This window comes from Cricetulus griseus, chromosome 5, assembly GCF_003668045.3.
Source record: "Cricetulus griseus strain 17A/GY chromosome 5, alternate assembly CriGri-PICRH-1.0, whole genome shotgun sequence".
In the NCBI taxonomy this organism is placed as follows: Eukaryota; Metazoa; Chordata; class Mammalia; order Rodentia; family Cricetidae; genus Cricetulus; species Cricetulus griseus.
In genome coordinates, this window is record NC_048598.1 from 124,782,405 (window position 1) to 124,802,048 (window position 19,644).

Here is a 19,644-nt window from a genome sequence, read left to right on the forward strand (position 1 = left end):
GGCCTGAAAAATCCGCGTCCTCGGCGCTCGGTAGATTTTGCGGAGAGAACTTGCAGGGCTTAAAGAAGAGGACAGAGCCGGCTTCTTGCTCCAGAATGGTTACGTTTAAATTTTAGTCCACCGACAGACGGCGCTGTAACGAAAGACGGGAAGCCGAGGAAGGGGAGGGGCGTGATCTTCTGATTCGTCACTCGGAGCATGCTGCAACCTGCACCGGCGAGCCGCCGGCGGGAGGGGCTGTGGAGGGACCCGGAATTCCGGGCTGTGCGCGCCTCCACATCCGGGCGTCCCTCGCGTCCAGCCCTCTCCTCCCTCTCAGTCCTCTCGCAGTAGGAACCGGAAGTAGGGACCGGTATTCCGTAGCCTCTTAGCAACGCGAGAGGGTCAAGTGACACCGTCAGCTGACTCCCGTGGTGGAGGACGCTGTGGTAGCCAGTTCTGGCGGTGTTGCAGTCACGATTGCTCGGCTGGGGGCCCGAGCCGAACAGTCACCGTTAGGATGTCGGGCAAAGACCGGATTGAAATCTTCCCGTCGCGAATGTAAGTGAAAGAATAGGACAAGTGGCTCCAGGGTCAGGAACACCTTCCCGGAGCGCATCCCTGCGAGCCCTCGGCCGCCAGCGAGCTTCCCTGCTTTCTGGGCCGCTCAAGAGCTTCCCCCAGGGTCCTTCTGCCCCCTCGTCTGCTCCTCCTGAGGGAACAGACTGGGGAAAGTGTGGTTCCAGTCCAAACGAAAGAGGGTCCGCCTGCTGGGCTTTCCTCATTTTCCCCACACACAGTTTACATAACTGAGTCATCACCATCTTTGCCTCACAGTGCTGAGGGGAGACGGAGAAGCAAAGGTGGTTTTGACCAAAGCTGTCAGACGGAATGGAAGCGTATAGACAGCCCCTAAGCCGAAGTGGCATTGTATGAGTCGACCTAGCACAGCTGTCGGTTTTAATCTTGGATCCCGTCCAATGTCACCTGCCGTGGGAACAGACAGACCCGCGCTCCCGAAGCACCCCTTCAACCTCGTGATAACTGTATTCTTTTCTACCTCTAGCAGTGTCACTCAAGACGTTGTCAATCGGATATTTGTGTGGTGGGATCTTCTCTCCCACCAATCTATGAGCTATCTCCTGGATGAGGGAGGCATCTTTAAATGCATAGGAGGTCCACAGAAATGTTCCTTGAATCCCCGCCTTGGGATCAGCTCAGTTGCAGGCTGCCTTTCTGTTTTGGTCTGACAGCTTTGTCAGGGGAAAATGGCGTTTGTAAAGGAAATTTTGAAGTTTTCCTCAAATATGCATAATAACTTACAGATTGTTCTTATTTGTGTTCTCTTGTTTCTGAAAAAGGAAGTCAGTTTTTACTCTGATCTATAGGTCTTTTCATTGAGCTTCTGTATTGGGGTGGGTGGGGTATGTGTGTGACACTGTAATGTTTTCCTCATCCTTTTTCTTTCCTCCTCACAGACTCCGAAGACTCTTTAGTTATATTTAAACCTTAGACTGAATTTCTGTCTCTGCCAGGGCATGTGTAGTTCTGAATGAGTGAAAGACTTTTAATTATTATTATTATTTTGGTTTTTTTTTTTTTTGAGACAGGGTTTCTCTGTATTGCTTTGCAGGTTATCCTGGAACTCGCTCTGTAGACAAGGCTTTCCTCAAACTCACAGAGATCTGCTTGCCTCTGCCTCCCAAGTGCTGTGATTAAAGGCATGCACCACTAACGCCTGGCTTTAATAATTTTTTTAAAAACCCTTTTAGCCTTCACCTCACTGACTTTGAAATGGCAGATTGTACTAACTGTACAAATGGGCTAGTTGTGGAGAAATGCAAGGCCTGTGAAACAGATAAAGATCCAGACTTCCCTAGGGGGTGATTTCCAAACTCAACATGTAATGTAAGCTTTACTGAGACACCAACATGGCTTCTAGAAACCAGTGGCAGAGTTCTTGCCTAGCACACACAAGGCCCTGGGTTGAATCCTCCAACTCCTCAAAAGTAAAATTAACCATTGCTGCCTGAGGCAAACAAAACTCAAAGCTGACACAAGTAAATACTTGTGTCAGCTAACACCTGATCCTAGACCTCTCTTCCACAGAACATATATTAATGGGTATATCCAATTGGATATATATTTTGTATAAATCATGTGTCAGGGACCTAAGAGAACCCTTCTTTGAAAGGCAATGGACCAGAAGGATGATGTCTCTGTGTCTCTGTGGGAGACTAGAATCCTAATTTGTCTGTCATCAAGCAGATGCAGCTGACCCAGTCAGGGGTAGACTCACCAATCTTAGTGATTTTCATTTTTCATCTTCTTTAAAACACCCAGGCATATCTTCATGTACCAGAATGGAGCTCACTTTTTTTTGTTTTTTTGTTTTTTTTGCCTTGCTGTCAGTGGTCTCACTCTTTCAAATAATGTCTGGCCATATTTAATCACTATTCATAATGCTGATGCGTTTTTATTATCACTTTGGAACTTTTAATTTAGGACTAGGAGCTTCTTTGGGCTTAGGCAAGAAAAAGGATAGTTGTGTGAGGGTGAAAACTGTTATTTGAGAACATTCAGCTGGTCTAGAGGAAGTCGGGTGTAGGAAGTAAATATTTTTTCCACAGCTTGACAGCAGGTTATTTGTCATACAGTGAGATGTGTTTGATTCAGCAGGAGACAAAGTCACTATTTTAGCTGAAGGTCATACTTCTTGTTTCTTTGTTCTTTTCTTCTAAGGCTGAGCAGCTCTGTAACAGAAAGGAACAGGCTTAACAGCTCTAGGCTAGATCACACAGTACTGATTGTGACTCTATTTGCATACATTTGGTGCTGTTGTCTGTGGAATGTTGCTTTCATTCAGGTATCACTAGAGAAAATGAAACAAATTTAGGTGGAAACAAAGGAGGCCCAAAAGGCCTAGGGATGTGGCTCAGATGGTAGAGCACTTGGCCAAAATGCACAATGTCCTGGCTTTCAGCCACTAGTACCACATAAAACTGGGCATGGTGGCTTATGCTTTAAGGCCAACATTCAAGAAGCAGAGTCACGGTCATGAATTCAAAACCAGCCTGGGATAAATGAGACCCTGTCTCAAGCTGGGGGAAAAAAAAAGGCACAAAAACTTAGAGTTAATAAAAGTCAGGTAAAGTCTAGGTTCTTGTAAATGTTCGGACAAGTCACCCTTTTTTCCCTCTTCTTCCCTTTCTTTTTCTTTTTCTTTTTCTTTATTTTTTTTGTGGGATAGCCTTATGTATCCTAGGCTGGCCTCTAACTCACTATGTATATATCCCAGGCTGACCTTCAACTTCTAGTCTTCTTGCCTCTACCCCTCAAGTGCTGGGATTACAGGCATTCACTACTTCATATTCAGCTCATTTGCTCTTGAAGCTCAGTAACTGAAAACTTCCTATTCACAGAAGTACAGACATCTAGAGTGAACTCAAGTTTTAGTTTATTAGTCAGTTCATCTATGAGCTCCAAATTTGTAGGTATCTGTAGTGCTACAATCAACCTAAATCGTGTCCAACTTTCTCTCCCCCCTCCGTGTGTGTGTGTGTGTGTGTGGGGGGGGGTGGGGGGTGTGGGTGTGGGGGTTTGGGTGTGGGTGTGTGGAGGTCAGAACAGGATGTCTTATGTCTTCTATTGCTTTCCCCACTTTGTGTTGAGACAGTCTCCCTGGAAAGCTTGTGGTTTGGACTAGACTGGCTAATCAGGGAGCTCTTCGGATCTGTCTGTCTCTGCTGGGGTTACAGGCACATGCAGACTTGCCCGGCTGTCTACCTGGGCACTGGTTCCTTATGCTTGAAGAGCACGTGCTCTTACACACTGACTCATCTTCCCAGTCAGTCCTTCACCCCATCTTGAATCTCAATTCTGGTATTTAGTGTCAACAGTGCAGAATGTTCAGTGTACACATTGGTGTGGATGGCTCTTGTTCAGGCTGGAAACTGAAGCAGCTTCATTGGATTAGGCCTCTGGTGAGACCAGTCTCTGCAACCACCCACTGCTAACTACCTTTCAGATGGAGAACTGTTCTGGTGCTGCAATTTAGCATCTTTCAGGGGAGCCAGTGTGGAATGGGGGGTCTGGTAAACTGAGGTTGGAGCCTTCTTTTGAGTCTTGGGCAGGTTCTGGAATCAAATCTGGTTCAGATTCCTGCCTGCCTGTTCTTCAGTGAGTAACTGTGGGGAAATTGCTCTACTTTTCTGAGTCCCACTTTCCTAAAGTTAAAGTCGAAGTTTTTTTTTTTTTTTTTTTCCATTTGTAGAATTAATTACCAGTTACTTTAACCTCTTAGTGAAAGTTTTTAGTAATCAGAGGATTTGCCCACAGATTCATTGATACATGCATGCTATTTTGCCTAGTGTTTGGGCTGAGCAATCTGTTGAGACATTACCCAAACACCTTTTCACTATTAAATTTTATCTGTCATGTGACAACTAAAACAGCAGTATCATTTTAGGCTGCTACTTTTACTTCGGGGTTAGAACGTCTGGTGAGGAAAAAAATGCACTAAGTTTAGGAGGCTTCACTCCAAGGTTAGCTTGCCACTTACAGGTCGTATATTTGCATTTGTTACTGGACACATTTAAAAAGTTAATAATCAGCTGATAACAGGGCCTTGGTTTATAACAGGGAAGCACTTTAACACCATGCCAGTAATAGAAATATAATGCATCATTGTGGATAAGGTGTAGAATGTACCATAAAATACAGTAGTAGAAAAGTAAGATCATGAGGTTTTTCTCGAAACCTCATTTCTCAAAGAAAGCCATTTCTGGTCTCTTGTAGGTAGGTCTGTTATTTTCACTTGAACAAAAACATTCGTTTCTTTGTTCTTGTAAGACAGCACATAAATCTGCTGTGGAGGTATTTTTGTGTCTTTTAAATGTTAACAATAAATGCGTTTTCTTTGTTTTTGTAGGGCACAGACCATCATGAAAGCTCGGTTAAAAGGAGCACAGACTGGTCGAAACCTCCTGAAGAAAAAATCTGATGCCTTAACTCTTCGATTTCGACAGATCCTGAAGAAAATAATAGAGGTAGGATAAACTTTGCTTAGAACAGGATATCTATTTACGTCTAGGGAAAATCAAGCATGGCCTTTGGCACTTAAAGTTTTTCTCCCTCCACTCCCTCCCCCCCCCTCTCGGATTGGGCATAATGCCTTATGTATGCTAAATACCCATCTTACCATTTGAGGTAAATATCTACCTCCTGTTCTTTCTTTACATTGTTTAAATCAAGTTTTCGCCTATCAGAAATAATAACCCTTTATAATAGGCATAGTAATAGAGAACTGCTGGCATGCGTCCACACAGGGATTTAAGTTGCAAAGAGTTCATTATAACATCTAACTCTGTCACATGTCTACAGAGCCACTTGCCTCTTTGATCTCACGTAGAGTGCTCTTCCTAATGCCCCCTCAGGTTCTTTCCTTGTGTTCTGTGACTACAATGCTTTTCTCTTAGTCCTTTTAAAATTGAGATAGGGTCTTACTCTGTAGGCCAGGATGGTCTTGAGCTCATGGCAGTTCTTCCGTCTCTCAGTGCTGGGATTATAGGCATAAGACATATCTGGCCCCCTAGAACTTCTTTTGACTGGCTTCTCTGGTCATTCTGATGTCTTCAGAGAGGCCACTGCTGATATCCAATGTTAAGTGACTACTGTTTTTACTTGGGTCACATCTTCTTTTATTCTTATGCTAGTACAGACTACTGCCTGGTCTTTTCTTACTTGATGGTTTTACTCCTACTAGAAAATTTAATTTCCAGAGAGTAAGGACTTGGTCTTTTCAGTACTCTATTTCCAGTGCCTGAAATAGTGCCAGCACATAGTAGGTTCTAGTCAGTGGTTATCTTGGGCAATAGTGTATAAACAATACAGAATCATTCTCGAAACTAAAGATTCTTTTGCTAGGTCTTTTCTTGCCTCCAGCAGTCTTACCTCTTACTTCCCCGAGTTAGTTTCTTCCCTGATACTTTCTAAACATGAATTTGTTTATCGTAGTTTACACGTGTGTTCGTGCGTGCACATGCAACCTGCCACAGCGCATTGTGGAGGTCAGAGGACAGCATGAGGAGTTGATTCTTGCCTTCCATCTTGTCGAGGCAGTGTCTCCTGGTATCTACGGCTGACCTGTATACTCCAGACTGGCTGACCAGACAATTCTTGTAGCTGGGATCACAGATGTGTACCACTGTCTCCCTTTTTTTTCCCCCCTGGGGCAGGATTTTACTATGTAATTCTAACTGGCCTAGAACTTTTGATATATAGCAGACTGGCTTTTTTATCCACCGCGCTGTCTCTCTGGCCCCAGTGTTTGTAAAGCATATGCCCAGGGTATTAATATGTATACACATAGTCTTTTAAAATCGCAGTAGTACTAACTTCTGTAGTATTTTTTGCTTGCCCCCTCCATGCCATGACACAACACAGACAGCTTTATATAGCAGTCCATGAATCTGTCTTATTCTTTATAACACCTGTGGTCTTTTTGTGGATAATGGAATAATGATGTGGCTGTCATCCAATGTTTAGTCTTGACAATGCCTTGGGAGGAATAAGTACTTAAATCCTTTGTGTGTATATGTTAACTTCTTTTCCAGACAATAATTTCTTCCAAGGATGTAGTCATTGAAATTCTTTATAGGTAACTGCCAAGATCTTAATGCTGTAAATGATGTACAGGAGGGCTTGTTTTCTTAAATCCTTCCTAACTGGGCATTAAAGATGTTTTTATTTGTTGTGCTAAAGTTGTTATCTTCAGTTTGTGCTTCAGTTATGTGAGAGCTTGTACAGCTTTTCATATACACTGATAATTTGATTCTCTTGTTGAATTTCTTCCCCTTTCATTTGAAAAAGATCATTATACATTCTGGCAAATGCATAAAACACTAAGAATATTTTCTTCATATCTGTAAACTAAAGGACAATTGAGATCTCTTGACTCTCTTAGATTAGAACCTATGGACTTACAGTTGCTAGGCAAGTGCTCTTCCACTGAACTATACCTCCTGTTCTTGAATTAAAATAATAAAAAAAAAACAGCTAAAAATCCTTAATTTTTATTTTGTTAAATAGGAAGTTTGGTCCTCTGTCTCTCCTCATCACTCCTGTTTTTAGACATGGTCTCACTTACAGGCTGGCTGTTACTTCAGCCCTCCTGCCTCAGTCTTTCAGCATTGGGATTCATTGTGAACCACTGTGCCTAGGACTCCTTATAGATCTAAATTATATAAGGCTGAAAAGGGCTGGGAAAATATTGTTTTATTACTTTATAACTACTTATTTAATTTGAGAGAGACTCTTACATTTTTGTGCAATTTGCCCATAAATTCATGGGCTCAAGCAACACTCTGGACTTAATCTTCTGAATAATTTTGACTATAGGTGCATAACACCTGGCTTATAATTTTTTTATTTTGTTTTAAATTTGTTTTGGTTTTCTTGCAGCAGTTTCATGTAACCTGGACTGATCTCAAACTGCTGTATAATGAAGGATGATTTTTAAACTATCTTCTTATCGATCTACCTCTTAGGTGCTGGGATTACAGGTGTATTCCACCACACCTTGCTCATAGAGCTTTAAGACTGATTTTTATTAGTTTGAATTATGTGTAGGTATGTGCATGCCGGAAGAGGCCAGAGGACCTGAGTTTAAATGCCTAGAATCCACATAAAAAACTAGGTGTGATCTCATGAGCCTGTAACTCCATGGTGGATAAATTGGGGTGGGGGTGGGCAGAGGACCACTGGGGCTTGCTGGTTGCCAGCCTGGCTCCACTTTCAATGAGAAGAGACTCTGTCTTAAGGGAATAAGGTTGAGAGTCATAGAGCAGGACAACCAGTACCCTTCTACACATTAATCTGAGACACACACATACACACATCCAGTGCCCTTCTACACATACATCGCGCGCGTGCGCACGCGCGCACACACACACACACACACACACACACGAGAGAGAGAGAGAGAGAGAGAGAGAGAGAGAGAGAGAGAGAGAGATGGCCTGTTGAATATGAATTGACAATCTTTTTAGGGATGGGTCTTTTTTGGTGGAGGAATGTTGTAAGGTAGGAATTTGTCATTTTGTGAATGGATGGACAGTTTAATAGTCTTTTTATTATAATAAATTCTCACGTAGACCTGGGCTTGTTTCTGAATACTCTGTTCTGTTAACTGTCCCACACCAGACATGCTTCCTTATTTTAACAGATTTTTAAAATTTGTTCAGTTAATTTCCTACCCATATGACCCAGTTTCTCTTCTATTTAAAAAATAAAAATTATTGGCTATTCCCAAGCATCACATCTATTCTAGAGTCTGTATGTCAATGGAGTTTTGAACTCAAGAGAATTTAGAAGGTTAATTTGAGCAAATCAGCATGGACTTAACTCTAGAATAATCGAGTCTCACTAGGTTCAGTTTCTGTTTGTCAGTGAGTTTATTTTAAGTTCATGGTTTTGTAACATTATCAGGACCATGACCAAAACTGTTCAAAATTTGAACTTTATATTTTCTCATTATTAAGTCAATTTTGATGCTGATTCTTTATATAAAATACTGACCATTAAAGGAACTAAATTATGGTATGATTTTGTTGTTGGTTTATGCTTTCTCAGACTAAAATGCTGATGGGTGAAGTGATGAGAGAAGCTGCCTTTTCATTGGCTGAGGCCAAGTTCACAGCAGGCGACTTCAGGTAAGATGACTGAACAGGGTGTTTGAAAAAAATGCACAGTGCTTTCAAATTCATAATTTCATAACATTGTAATTTAAAAATGTCTGAATAGTAAAGAAAAAAATACAGTAATAGGAATACTTTTAACATTGTAACCTTAACCCTACCGCATTATTACCTGCCAAGTGTTTTTTTATAAGTGGCCAGCACAGAATACTTGACATTTTGAAGTCCATTTTCATTTAACATTGTGTCCTAGACAGTTTTTCTGTTTCACAGGTTTATACTCTTAAGAAGTCTTACAATGTATTGACCTTTTCTTCTTGCACCAGATATTTGAGTTGAATGCTAGATTTTTGAAATCAGAGGGAATGAGCTGTGAACATTTTCATGCACACTTATTTTTATTTCTAGGATTTATATTTTTTGAGAATGAAATCCAGTATTCAAAATTGAGAGCTTTTTGGCTTTTATCATGTCACTATAGCTTGACAAAGCACGAATTCTGGTTTGTAAATGGATTATGCCCATTTATTCCCTCAAGATTCTCTAGGTAACTCTTAGATAAGTGGTGTTACTCCCATTTTGAGTGAAAGTGTTTCTGGGGGTACATGGTTAGTTAGGAACAGAAGTGGAAGTTGTTTTCTGGACTTCTTAGTTTTCGTCTAATGACATGGGCCCTCCTTCCTGTAGGAGCTTTTCCTGTAGGAGCTTTTTCTGCCAGGAAGGCCTTACACCTGAGGTCCATGAGGCCAGTTGAGTGGCAGGTCTTACTGTCTGTCAGCGCTGGTAGGATAATGTCATCGGTTGTTCTTACTTTCCCAGCAGAAGGGGACCATTAGTAGAGTGTATTTTATGTGGTTATGGGGAAATACTGTTTTTGGTAACAGATGGTGAGTTGGATGGCTTCAGAAGAGTAGGATAAAGACTTAACAGCAGCTTAGCCAACTGCACAGCAAACCTAGAAGGAATGACTTTTCTTGAGTTTTCTGCTAGGAATACAGCCTCTGAAGTCACATGTCTGCTTGCTGATTGAAAGCACAAGCTGTCCACATACTTTAAACTTGGTTGTCCTATGGCTAGTGATTTAGCTGTTGTTCTGTACTCTCTGAGGGTCTCTGCTGGCACTGATGTGACTTTTTCCTCCTACTTTCAATGCTGAAACTATCCAGTAGGCCCCTGTAGATTTATTTCTGCAAACAAGACTAAATAAATGCTCTTTTTTTTCTTTTTTTTTCCCCCCAGCACCACAGTTATCCAAAATGTAAATAAAGCACAAGTGAAGATCCGAGCAAAGAAAGATAATGTAGCAGGTAACTGACAGACCTGAGAGTCCCTTCGGGGTAAAGGTGACATTTTACAGCTAATGTCCCAATTTCTCTTAAACAAGGACACTTGATGGCATGTTAAGACCTTAGCAACGAACTTGTCTAGTAATCAGGATAATTTGTCTTTTGAGTAGAAGGAAACTCTTGAAGACAAGTTCTTTTTTTTTCCTTCTAGAGTTCTTTAAATTAGAAGCAATCTTATTTTACATATCAATCCTAGCTTCCTCTCCCTCCCATCCTCCCCTGCCCCCCAACAACCTCCTATCCCATCCCCCTTCTGCTTCCCAGGGTGGGTGAGGTCTTCCCTGGGGGATCAAAGTCTTGTCACATCATTTGGGGCAGAGACTACCCCCCCCCCCATTTCTAGGCTGAGAGAGTATCCCTCTACGGGGAATGGGCTCCCAAAAGTCCATTTGTGCTCTAGGGATAAACACTTTTCACTACCAGAGGCCCCATAGACTGCCTAGGCCTCCTAACTGACACCCATGTTCAGGGGGCTTGGTTCAGTCCTATGCTGGTTTCCCAGCTGTCAGTCTGGAGATTATGAGCTCCCCCTTGTTCAGGTCAGCTGTTTTCATTTGAAGCCATTTACAGTTCCAAACTTAATTTCTTGATTCTTTTAGTATTTGACACTTAGGAGACTGATCTGTAAGTTCCAGGCCAGCCTGGTCTACATAGTGAAACCTTGTCTTAAAGAGAGAGAGAGGTGGGGGGAGGGAGAGGGAGGGAGGAAGGAAAGAAGGAAGGAAGGAAGGAAGGAAGGAGGGAAGGAAGGAAGGAAGGAAGGAAGGAAGGAAGGAAGGAAGGAAGGAAGGAAGGAAGAGCAAGCCTGCCTGAGCTACATAGGCTGTTCCTGAAGAGCCAGAGTCCATCCAAGAAAAGGAAAACAAGTACTTCACATCCAATTTGTGAATCCACATATACATCTTCATTATTTTCATTTAACAGGTGTTACCCTACCAGTGTTTGAACATTACCATGAAGGAACTGATAGTAAGTGTGACTATCTTAAGATATATGCTTGTAACTGAGAAATACAGTTGTTAGTCACTTGCTATTTAAAAATATGAGGCTTTGTCTTTTATTACCAATTCACTAACTAGACATCTGTGTTATCTCTTTGCTTAAACTGTACTCATCATGGATTGTTTATCATTTCTGGTTTGTGTCTTTTAAAAGTAGAATAAAACCTTACATCCTATGATGCATTCTGAATGCTGGATCTTTCTAGATAGTTTTAGCTAGCTCCAAGCTTTTTTGAAATTCTTCCTTTCTTAATTTGGCAGCATTTGTGAGGATAGTTAACACTTGTTTAGTCTTCTCAGAGTGAAATAGTTAACCTTTTTCCATATAAAAATATTTTTCTGCCACTTATAATTCATTGGTTCATGAACTTTTTCACTGAAATGTACAGAATGTTAATTGTGGGTCACATAAAGGAATAGTCATCTGTACAGAAACTTTCCTTGTACTAATGACATTGACTACTGTTAGCTAATTTGTCAAGCTGTGAAGTGGTTAACTTTCCCCTCTAGGGCTAATGGTATAGCTCTGTGGTAAAGGCTCGTCTAGTGTGTTTACTTCTCTCTTCTCTCCTTACAGTTACTCTAGTAGCCTTGTAAATACCCAAGTTCTGTTTAGTATGTTATAGTGTTAGATCCCCGAAAACTCAAGTATTCGGGGTCCCAAGCCATGTTCGCGGTCACCCCAATCACCAGGCGGATTCGAGAGCTTGCTGCAAACTGCACGAGGCTTTATTGTAATTTAACGAGCTAACCCCATGTTAGCTCTGGTCTTTCACTCACCCGCCATGGCGGACAGCTAGAAAAGATGGCTTGAAGCTGCTGCGCATAGATCTTTATAGGGCAGCGTAAGGGGAGTGTCTAGGGGTATGCACAGGCTCACGATTGGTGTGCCTCCAGGCTTGGAGGGCTTGCCCTGTGTTGATTGGTCAACTGGTTGTTATGGCCCATAGGCCCTCCCAGGGTGGTTGCTATGCTCTCTACGTCATTGCTGTGCGCTTGTCCGTAAAGCACACCCAGGGTCGTAAAGCATAGCGCCACCAGCTGACTTCTGATTGGCTCCTTGTCACGAGACAGGCATCTGACTTTCTAGTGACTAGGTCAAGGTCATAGAAGCACATGTTCAGCTGTTATGGCTGCCAAAAGGGAAGCCAGTTCCTTCAATAGAATGTTGTCATCTAAGCATGCAGCCATTCCAATGTCAGTCAGAGACTCTGTGGTGACCTGCAAGAGACCCTTAAGATGGGCTCATTAACCTTCCTTAGAAGAGAAGGTAGGTCATGAGATCCTTAGCTGAGATTCTAATCAGCCCTTCATTCATTTCTTTTGTAGCTGCACATGGTCTCTGGAGGTGCTAGAATATATAGAACATAAAAGACTAGCTAAAGGTGGGGGGGCTCGGCTATGGGGATGTTAACCATGCTAGGAGGAGACTTTTCTGTGAGGCACCTTTTGGGGTCATCATATTTCCATACTTAACTCATACATTATAATATAAGCCCAATAAACTCATTGGTTCACCAAGCTAGACTTAATGCAGTTGTTACCTTGGTCTGCTCATGTTAACCTGGAATGGGTATTTTGTGTTTGGCATTTGCATTTAATAGGAGTTAGTGAATTTGTTTTTCCATGTTTGTATTATTCTGAATCATCTTCCTTTTGGGAATTCATAGAGGATTATTTACTCCCTAATTAAAAATGTTGTCTCATGGCTCTTTCAGGTTATGAATTGACTGGTTTAGCTAGAGGTGGGGAACAGCTGGCCAAACTGAAGAGGAATTATGCCAAAGCAGTGGAACTACTGGTGGAGCTAGCTTCACTGCAGGTGTGTTGCAACAGGGAGCTCTCCAGCTTGGCTTCTCACAGTCACGTGGGCAACATTGGGGCTTGTGTTGGAGCACACTCAACTCAGATGACCCTTTGTGTGAAACAAGCCTAAACATCTGACTTCTGAAGTGGCCAGCGGCTTCAGCTCATCTGTCTTTGCTCTTTATTAGTAAAGTGCATACGTGGTGCTCCACTCCAAGGAGTGCTGTGACATGGTTCCTTTATGTGTATGTGTATGTGGTTCATTATGAGTGAATGCTTCTCTGTAGAAACTGCATTAGCTCTATAGAAATCGCATGTGCATTTTCTGTTTCTAAGGCAGGCTGAAAAAGAGTTAATTGTTTCTGGGTTCCCAAATGTTTTTTATGAGTGCAGTCTGAGTGGGGTCAAGTGAACAGGCGTGACTGATCATGGAGATGTGCGCTTGTCATTAATTTGTCCTTTTATTTTAGACTTCCTTTGTTACTCTGGATGAAGCCATTAAGATAACGAACAGGCGTGTAAATGCCATTGAGCATGGTGAGTCAAAGCTGCTGGGAAGCTCTTTGTTCCTCCCCCGCCCCGTCCACTTGTTAGACAGCTGCCAGGACTCAGGCCCAGCACTCCAGATTGAGAGGTGAGATGTTCCCCTGCCACAGTGGAGAGACAAATGTGTCCGTCAGTGAGAAAGCACAGAGATGCACCCTGAGGGAGTACCAGGTCAGAATGCCATACACCTCCCGTCGTTCATGCAGTTAGCAAAGTAGAAGTTCTATTCCTTAGGAGCCTTAGTGCTTTCTTAAGTTCTGTCCATTGGATGAGTGATTGTTTTGTTTTTTAACACATTAAATCTTTAAATCTCTCCTTTAGGCTATTGTCTCATTTTACTACGTTTATTTTCTTTTATCCCATTATTTTAAAAATACAACTATGTTAACAATGTTCTTGGCTGAAGAACTCAGTTTCTTTGAAAGAAATGTTTATTTAGCCTTAGGTAAGAGAGGAACAAGAACCGAAGCAAAGAAAGTCCTTAGTCCTTCAGTTGATGCCCTGATAGTATTATGCCACCTGAAAATACAGATGGCATGTTACTTGGTGGTGCCTCAGAGCAGGCTTGGCAAATACTGTACCACTGAGCTACACCATTACCCCAGAAACACAGTTCTTGTCTGCTTTTTAGTGTCAGTCTTTGTTTCATTGAACTTCCATCAAAACAAAATGGGTAAGGATAATAGTTCTCAACTTCAGAGAGCTCACATTACAGGAGGACGATAGGAACACTGATATGTAAAGCAGAGAGCGGAGTGACATATATAATGGTCACAGCATTTCTCTATCTTTCTCTCTCTCTCTCTGAGACAAAGTTTCTCTGTGTGTCTTTGGAGCCTATCCTGGAACTCACTTTGTAGACCAGGCTGGCCTCGAGATCCGCCTGCCTCTACCTCCCGAGCACTGGGATTAAAGGTGTGTTCCACCACTGCCTGGCTCTTCCTCTCAGTTTTTAGCCATGGTATTTTAGTGTATTTAAGCTAATGCCTGTGACTTATTGTTACTTGTTCAGGTATACTTAGTATCCAGTGTTACATCTGTTTTGGCCCACTATTGGTATCTGTATGTAGAAAAGATACTGGAAGGGTACATACCAAAATAATTTCAAGGTAATTTTATTTGGCTGGACTACATCTGATTTTAATTTTTTGTGTTTTTTATTTTCCAAGTTCTCTGCATTAAGTGTATGTTATTTCTACAATTAGAAAATAATTACTGTACAGCTAAATACTGGTAGTTTTTTGAAAGGGCATTTAAGTTCTCACATATGTATATTTTTAAACTCTAGTTATCATTCCCCGGATTGAACGCACCCTTGCCTATATTATCACAGAGCTGGATGAGAGAGAGCGAGAAGAATTCTATAGGTTTGTTGAATTGGCACTTAATGGTTTTGTTTTTGTTTTCCCCATACACTACAATCTGGGTTTGCTCAGTGACTAATGCACTTGCATAAGCGGTTTATTTTATTCTGTTGAATAAAAACAAGAAATTAATATTGGGCATGTGGTGCTTGCTTATAATCTCAGAACTCAGAAGACAAGACTGTAAGCTGAAAGCTAGCCTGGGCTATATCAAAACATATACTCTGAGAACATCAAACTGAAAGAAGAAATAACAGCTGTCCCCTTTTCCTGCATTTTGATCTTCCATTTGAGTTTATCTTGGTTAACAGTTACAGTCCAAAAATGTTACATGAGAAATTAAAGACCAAGTATGTAGATTTTCAATTGGATGCTCTTCCAAGTGTCATGAGACATCAAGGTGCTATGCTATTTATTAGATGAAGCATTATTTCAGCTAACATAACCACCCTGTACACTACCTGCTGTCAATCACTTGGTAGTTGTCATCAGAGCAGCTGTCAGCTGTCACATTACTGTGGTTCTTGTATTCACAGAGGCTGTGTTTTCCTTAAGAGGTGAAAATTTTTGACTTAAAACAAAAACGCTAATCCCTTACTGTACTTAATTTTTAAGTTAAACTTTACCAATTTTTAATCACACTTCCCTTCTACTAAGGGTAGACTATGTACGAAGAAGCATACTATGCAAACTTGGTTTCAGATCTTCAGGTCTCAGAGCATATCCACGGCAGAGTGGGGCAACCGTATTTCCAAAGGTGGTGGAGATCCGTATCATGTTTTGCACATAGATCAAACATGGCACCATCAAAAATTTATGCCTTTTAGAAAAACTAGTAAGATTATTCTTTAAAACAAAAGGAGTTGAGTGTCTCCTACATAAAACCTGAGATGAGAAATGAATCGAGCAAGCCACACACTGCACATTGAATACTTGGGCATTCCCAATTAATGAATCACACTGCACATTATGTGGTGAGAAAAACGACGCCCACAGCTTGTTTGTGAAGATTTAGAGCGGTGGGGTAAATACTAAACTAAGTTTGCATAAGTGGAGGGTGGGTAGGTGAGAGGAACGTTCAGGGCAGCAGGCTGGTCTCAGATCTTGAAACAGCTCAGTGTGACATAGAATTGTAGTTACCATTCATTTTCAGGGTTGTAGTGATCCAGAATCTGTACCATTACAGGATGGATTTCAAGTTTTATTCAATGTAGTCTAGGGTATCTGCAATCAGATATTAATAGCTATTTCCCTCAAACATTTTAAGATGACAGAAAATGAAAGTCAGATTCTAATTGTCCCATGTTTATTGCCTAGTTACAAATCCTGAAGACATTCAGTTCCTTTGAACTGAAAACAGCATTTTCAAAGTCCCCTTCTTGCAGGTTAAAGAAAATACAGGAGAAGAAAAAGATTATCAAGGAAAAATTCGAGAAGGAGTTGGAGTATCGGAGAGCAGCTGGAGAAGTGATGGAGCCTGCCAACCTGCTGGCTGAGGAGAAGGACGAGGACCTGCTGTTCGAGTAACGGCCCCTTTGCTCCCTCAGACCCAGCACCAGCTCCGTGTTAACCCAGTGTATAGGTTCGGTATATGTGGCTATTTATTTTGGCATAAGAATTCCCTGGCTTTAAGATTTATCGGGATGTCCTGTAAGACTATTTCTCCTGCATTGTGATTCAGCAACCAGTTATCACAGTTGAATGAGATGTGTAAAACTTGCCCAGTAACTTACATAATTTCCTCTGTGAAAGCGTCTTAGGATTCTATTTACAGTAGCTTCACTGGTACTTACACACATTCGTGGTTTCAGCCAACTGCTGGTGCAGCTTTTGTCCTACCCACTTGCAAACCATGGCACTGTGCAGCCACTGTTGTGTTACTGTGGTCGCAGCTCTACATCTATTTTTCTTTGCACGCTAAGTCTGTCTGTAATGGAAGCAGTTCTGCCCATTTAAATGTGACTTATGAACAGAGTAAAACGATTTTAAAAACATGTTGTTTCTCTTTCTTTTTACTAAGAATGGTGATTATGCCTTGTCGTGACCCAGCATATCTCAGCCTTAGTCCATGAGGTTCTACCTGAGTGGGGGTGTGTGGACCTGGAAGCTTCGCGGAACCCAATGGCGATAAAGACCAAACACAGGCATCTTGTCATCTTCAGAGAGCTCTCAGTTCCATGTTGTGGAACTGGAGTCATTTCTTTATTAGTCATCTTTTCTGGTGTTTCTTAACCATCCTGCTAATACTACGAGGCAGCCATTTCTCTCTTTGTTTTCTCGCTGTCCTGGCCGCTCGCCCCTTGGCTCCTAACCTGTCCTCCCAAGTTACTCATACCTCTAGCTCCTCTGCCCAGGTGAGGGCCTATTCAGATGCTTAGGCACATACAGATGCAAATTAGGAGGCATATCACCTTAGGCCATGGTAAACAGTAACAGCCTAGTGTTAATTAACAATACAATGGTGACCCGGTCCCCCACCATGCCTTTAGTTTCAGATAAGTGACCCTACTGGCACTCACATCTTTTCCCAGAGACATGTAGCTACGGGCCTTTTCTTATTCCCTATCTCAGTGTGTCACTAGGTTTATTTGAGACAGTTACTATATTTTGGAATACTAATAAGTGACTGCCAGTGCTAAATAAGACTTCATAATTATTTCCCTCTAATCTAAGAATGAGACTAATTCTTACTTTGGACTAATCAGAATACTTTTTGCTGTTTTAGAAGCAATAACAGTTTGTTCTCTTTTATGAAGATGAGATGCCAAAGTGGACCAGGAGTGTCTTGAATTTTCAGTATTGTCTGATTTGTCTTGATTATCTGATTACTCAGACTTTAATGCAGCCAGTTCCAGGACTCTGGGCTTGACTGGGCATGGTACAGATCTTAGTTATGAGAGTGACACTAGCATTAATATAATCTGATAACTGCTATCACTAGGTAGACTTTTAAAGATGTTAAATGATTTTTGTAGATATTTAGGATTATTTACCAGGTACTTAGTGTTTTATGTGTTTATGTTCTCAAAATGACCAAATAAGTTTTTTGTTTTTGTTTAAGTGGCCCTAGGGAGTGAACCCAGAGCTTCATGCTAAGGAAGCATTTATGTTAAGTCACCACACCAGTCTAAAAATAAGTATTTTAGCCCATTCCATGGAATAAAGATTGAGACACATAGGAGCTTGAATAATTGCTTTTAAATTAAAAAGCTGGAAAATGGTGTTGATGAACCTAAGTTTAAGTCCAAATAGTCTAATATATAGTATTTAGCTGGGTAGTGATGGTACACGCCTTTAATCCCAGCACTCGGGAGGCAGAGTAACAAGATATCACCACAAAAATGTATTAATTTGTTTTGTTTATAGGTATGTAAAGGTGGAGAAATTTGTGTACCACAGTTCACACAAGTCAGCTTTTCCTTTTACCATATGGGTCCCAGGATGGAACTCAAGCTGTGGGACCTGGGGTCAGGCACCTTCCATTGAGCCATCTCAGTGATCCTACCTTCAGATGTTCACACTTAACTTTTTGTCTTTTTTGGTGTGTGCATGTACATGCTTGCATGTGCACATGGAGGCCAGAAGACAACCTTGGGAACTATTTCTAAGGACCTGCCTACCTTGTTTGTTTGCTTGCTAGGCTAGCCTAGCAGGTTAGCGAGCCCCAGGGAACTATCTCTGTCTTTCCCATGCTTGGTTTATAAGCATGTACTACCATGCTGCTTTTTTTCTACATGGGTTCTTGGCAGGGTATTGAACTCAGAGTCTTTTGGCAAACTCTTCAGTAATCTTTCAGCCCACATTCATTTTATTCTTCTTGTTTCTTCCATATTTAAGGTAGCCTGTCTCAGAGAAGCTGATTTGTACGAAACCAGATGTAGCTCATAGGAGAAAATGTCAGGTTCAGAGTCAGTTCAGTACCCAAGTTCATAGCTGGGTAACATTGAACTGTCCAGCAATCAACTTCCCAGTATCTTGGTGAGGTGTAAACTGTACTGTTTCAGTATGCCTGTGGAGAAATTGGGCGGCTTATATAGGTCAAAGGGTACAGGTGGAATGAATACAAGGGGAATGATCTCAGAGGCATAATCCTTGAGCACTGGGCACTGCTTTTAGTTTGAATTTTAAGAAAAACATTGGACCAAAGGAATTTCGGTTTCTCATGCAGCATCAGCATCAGTAAAGCTCTGGTACTTAACTGGGCATGCTTCAACTGTCCACAGATTGACAGGTGTGTTCCTTTTGAAATAGGATCTTATGTTCCAAGGTGGTCTGGAACTCCTGCATGCTGGAATTGTAGACATGCACCATCAGGTTCAGCTAAGATTTTAGAGGACTTTATGGCTTTATGTTAAAAAGTCAAGATTACATAGTGGGTAAATGTTGGGTTTGGCTAGGAGTGAGATGGTCCAAAGGGGACAGATCAGGAATAGAAAAGAAAGCTGGAGTACATTGTTAGACCCCCGGGAGATCAGGCCTCCAGAATCTCAGCCCAGGACTGCAGCCACCCCAATCACCATGCGGAGGCAGAAACTTGATGCAAACAGCACGAGGCTTTATTATAGTTGTTAAACGAGCTAACCCCATGTTAGCTCGGGTCTTTCATTCACTAGCCATGGCAGATGGCTAGAAAAGACAGCTCGAAGCGTCTACATAGAGATCTTATTGGGCAGCATAAGGGGAGTGTCTAGGGGTATGCACAGGCTCAGGATTGGTGTGCCTCCAGGCTTGGAGGGCTTGCCCTGTGTCGATTGGTCAACTGGTTGTTATGGCCCGTAGGCCCTCCCAGGGTGGTTGCTATGCTCTGTGTGTCATTGCTGTGCACTTATCCGTAAAGCACACCCAGAACCGTAAAGCATAGCACCACCAGCTAACTTCTGATTGGTTCCTTGCCACCAGGCAGGCA

At 41.9% G+C, this 19,644-nt stretch overlaps 1 protein-coding gene across 3 annotated transcripts; it reads left to right on the top strand.

Moving 5' to 3' along the window:
• The first annotated feature begins 331 nt into the window (after positions 1–331).
• Atp6v1d (ATPase H+ transporting V1 subunit D) lies at positions 332–16,732 on the top strand. 3 transcript variants are annotated; one of them, XR_003485940.2, is made up of 9 exons: positions 333–540; positions 4,910–5,027; positions 8,611–8,690; positions 9,915–9,982; positions 10,946–10,990; positions 12,741–12,844; positions 13,299–13,462; positions 14,663–14,741; positions 16,124–16,144. XR_003485940.2 is itself a non-coding variant. In XM_027418354.2 (9 exons), exons 1-9 carry the CDS (start codon positions 500–502, stop codon positions 16,263–16,265), a joined length of 744 nt encoding a protein of 247 aa, XP_027274155.1. In that variant the 5' UTR covers positions 344–499; the 3' UTR covers positions 16,266–16,732. The 3 variants fall into 3 exon arrangements, 2 of the variants coding, with proteins under 2 accessions (XP_027274156.1, XP_027274155.1); XM_027418354.2 differs by having other exon boundaries at positions 344–540; positions 13,299–13,365; positions 16,124–16,732; XM_027418355.2 differs by lacking the exon at positions 16,124–16,144 and having other exon boundaries at positions 332–540; positions 14,663–14,744.
• The last annotated feature ends 2,912 nt before the right edge of the window (positions 16,733–19,644 follow it).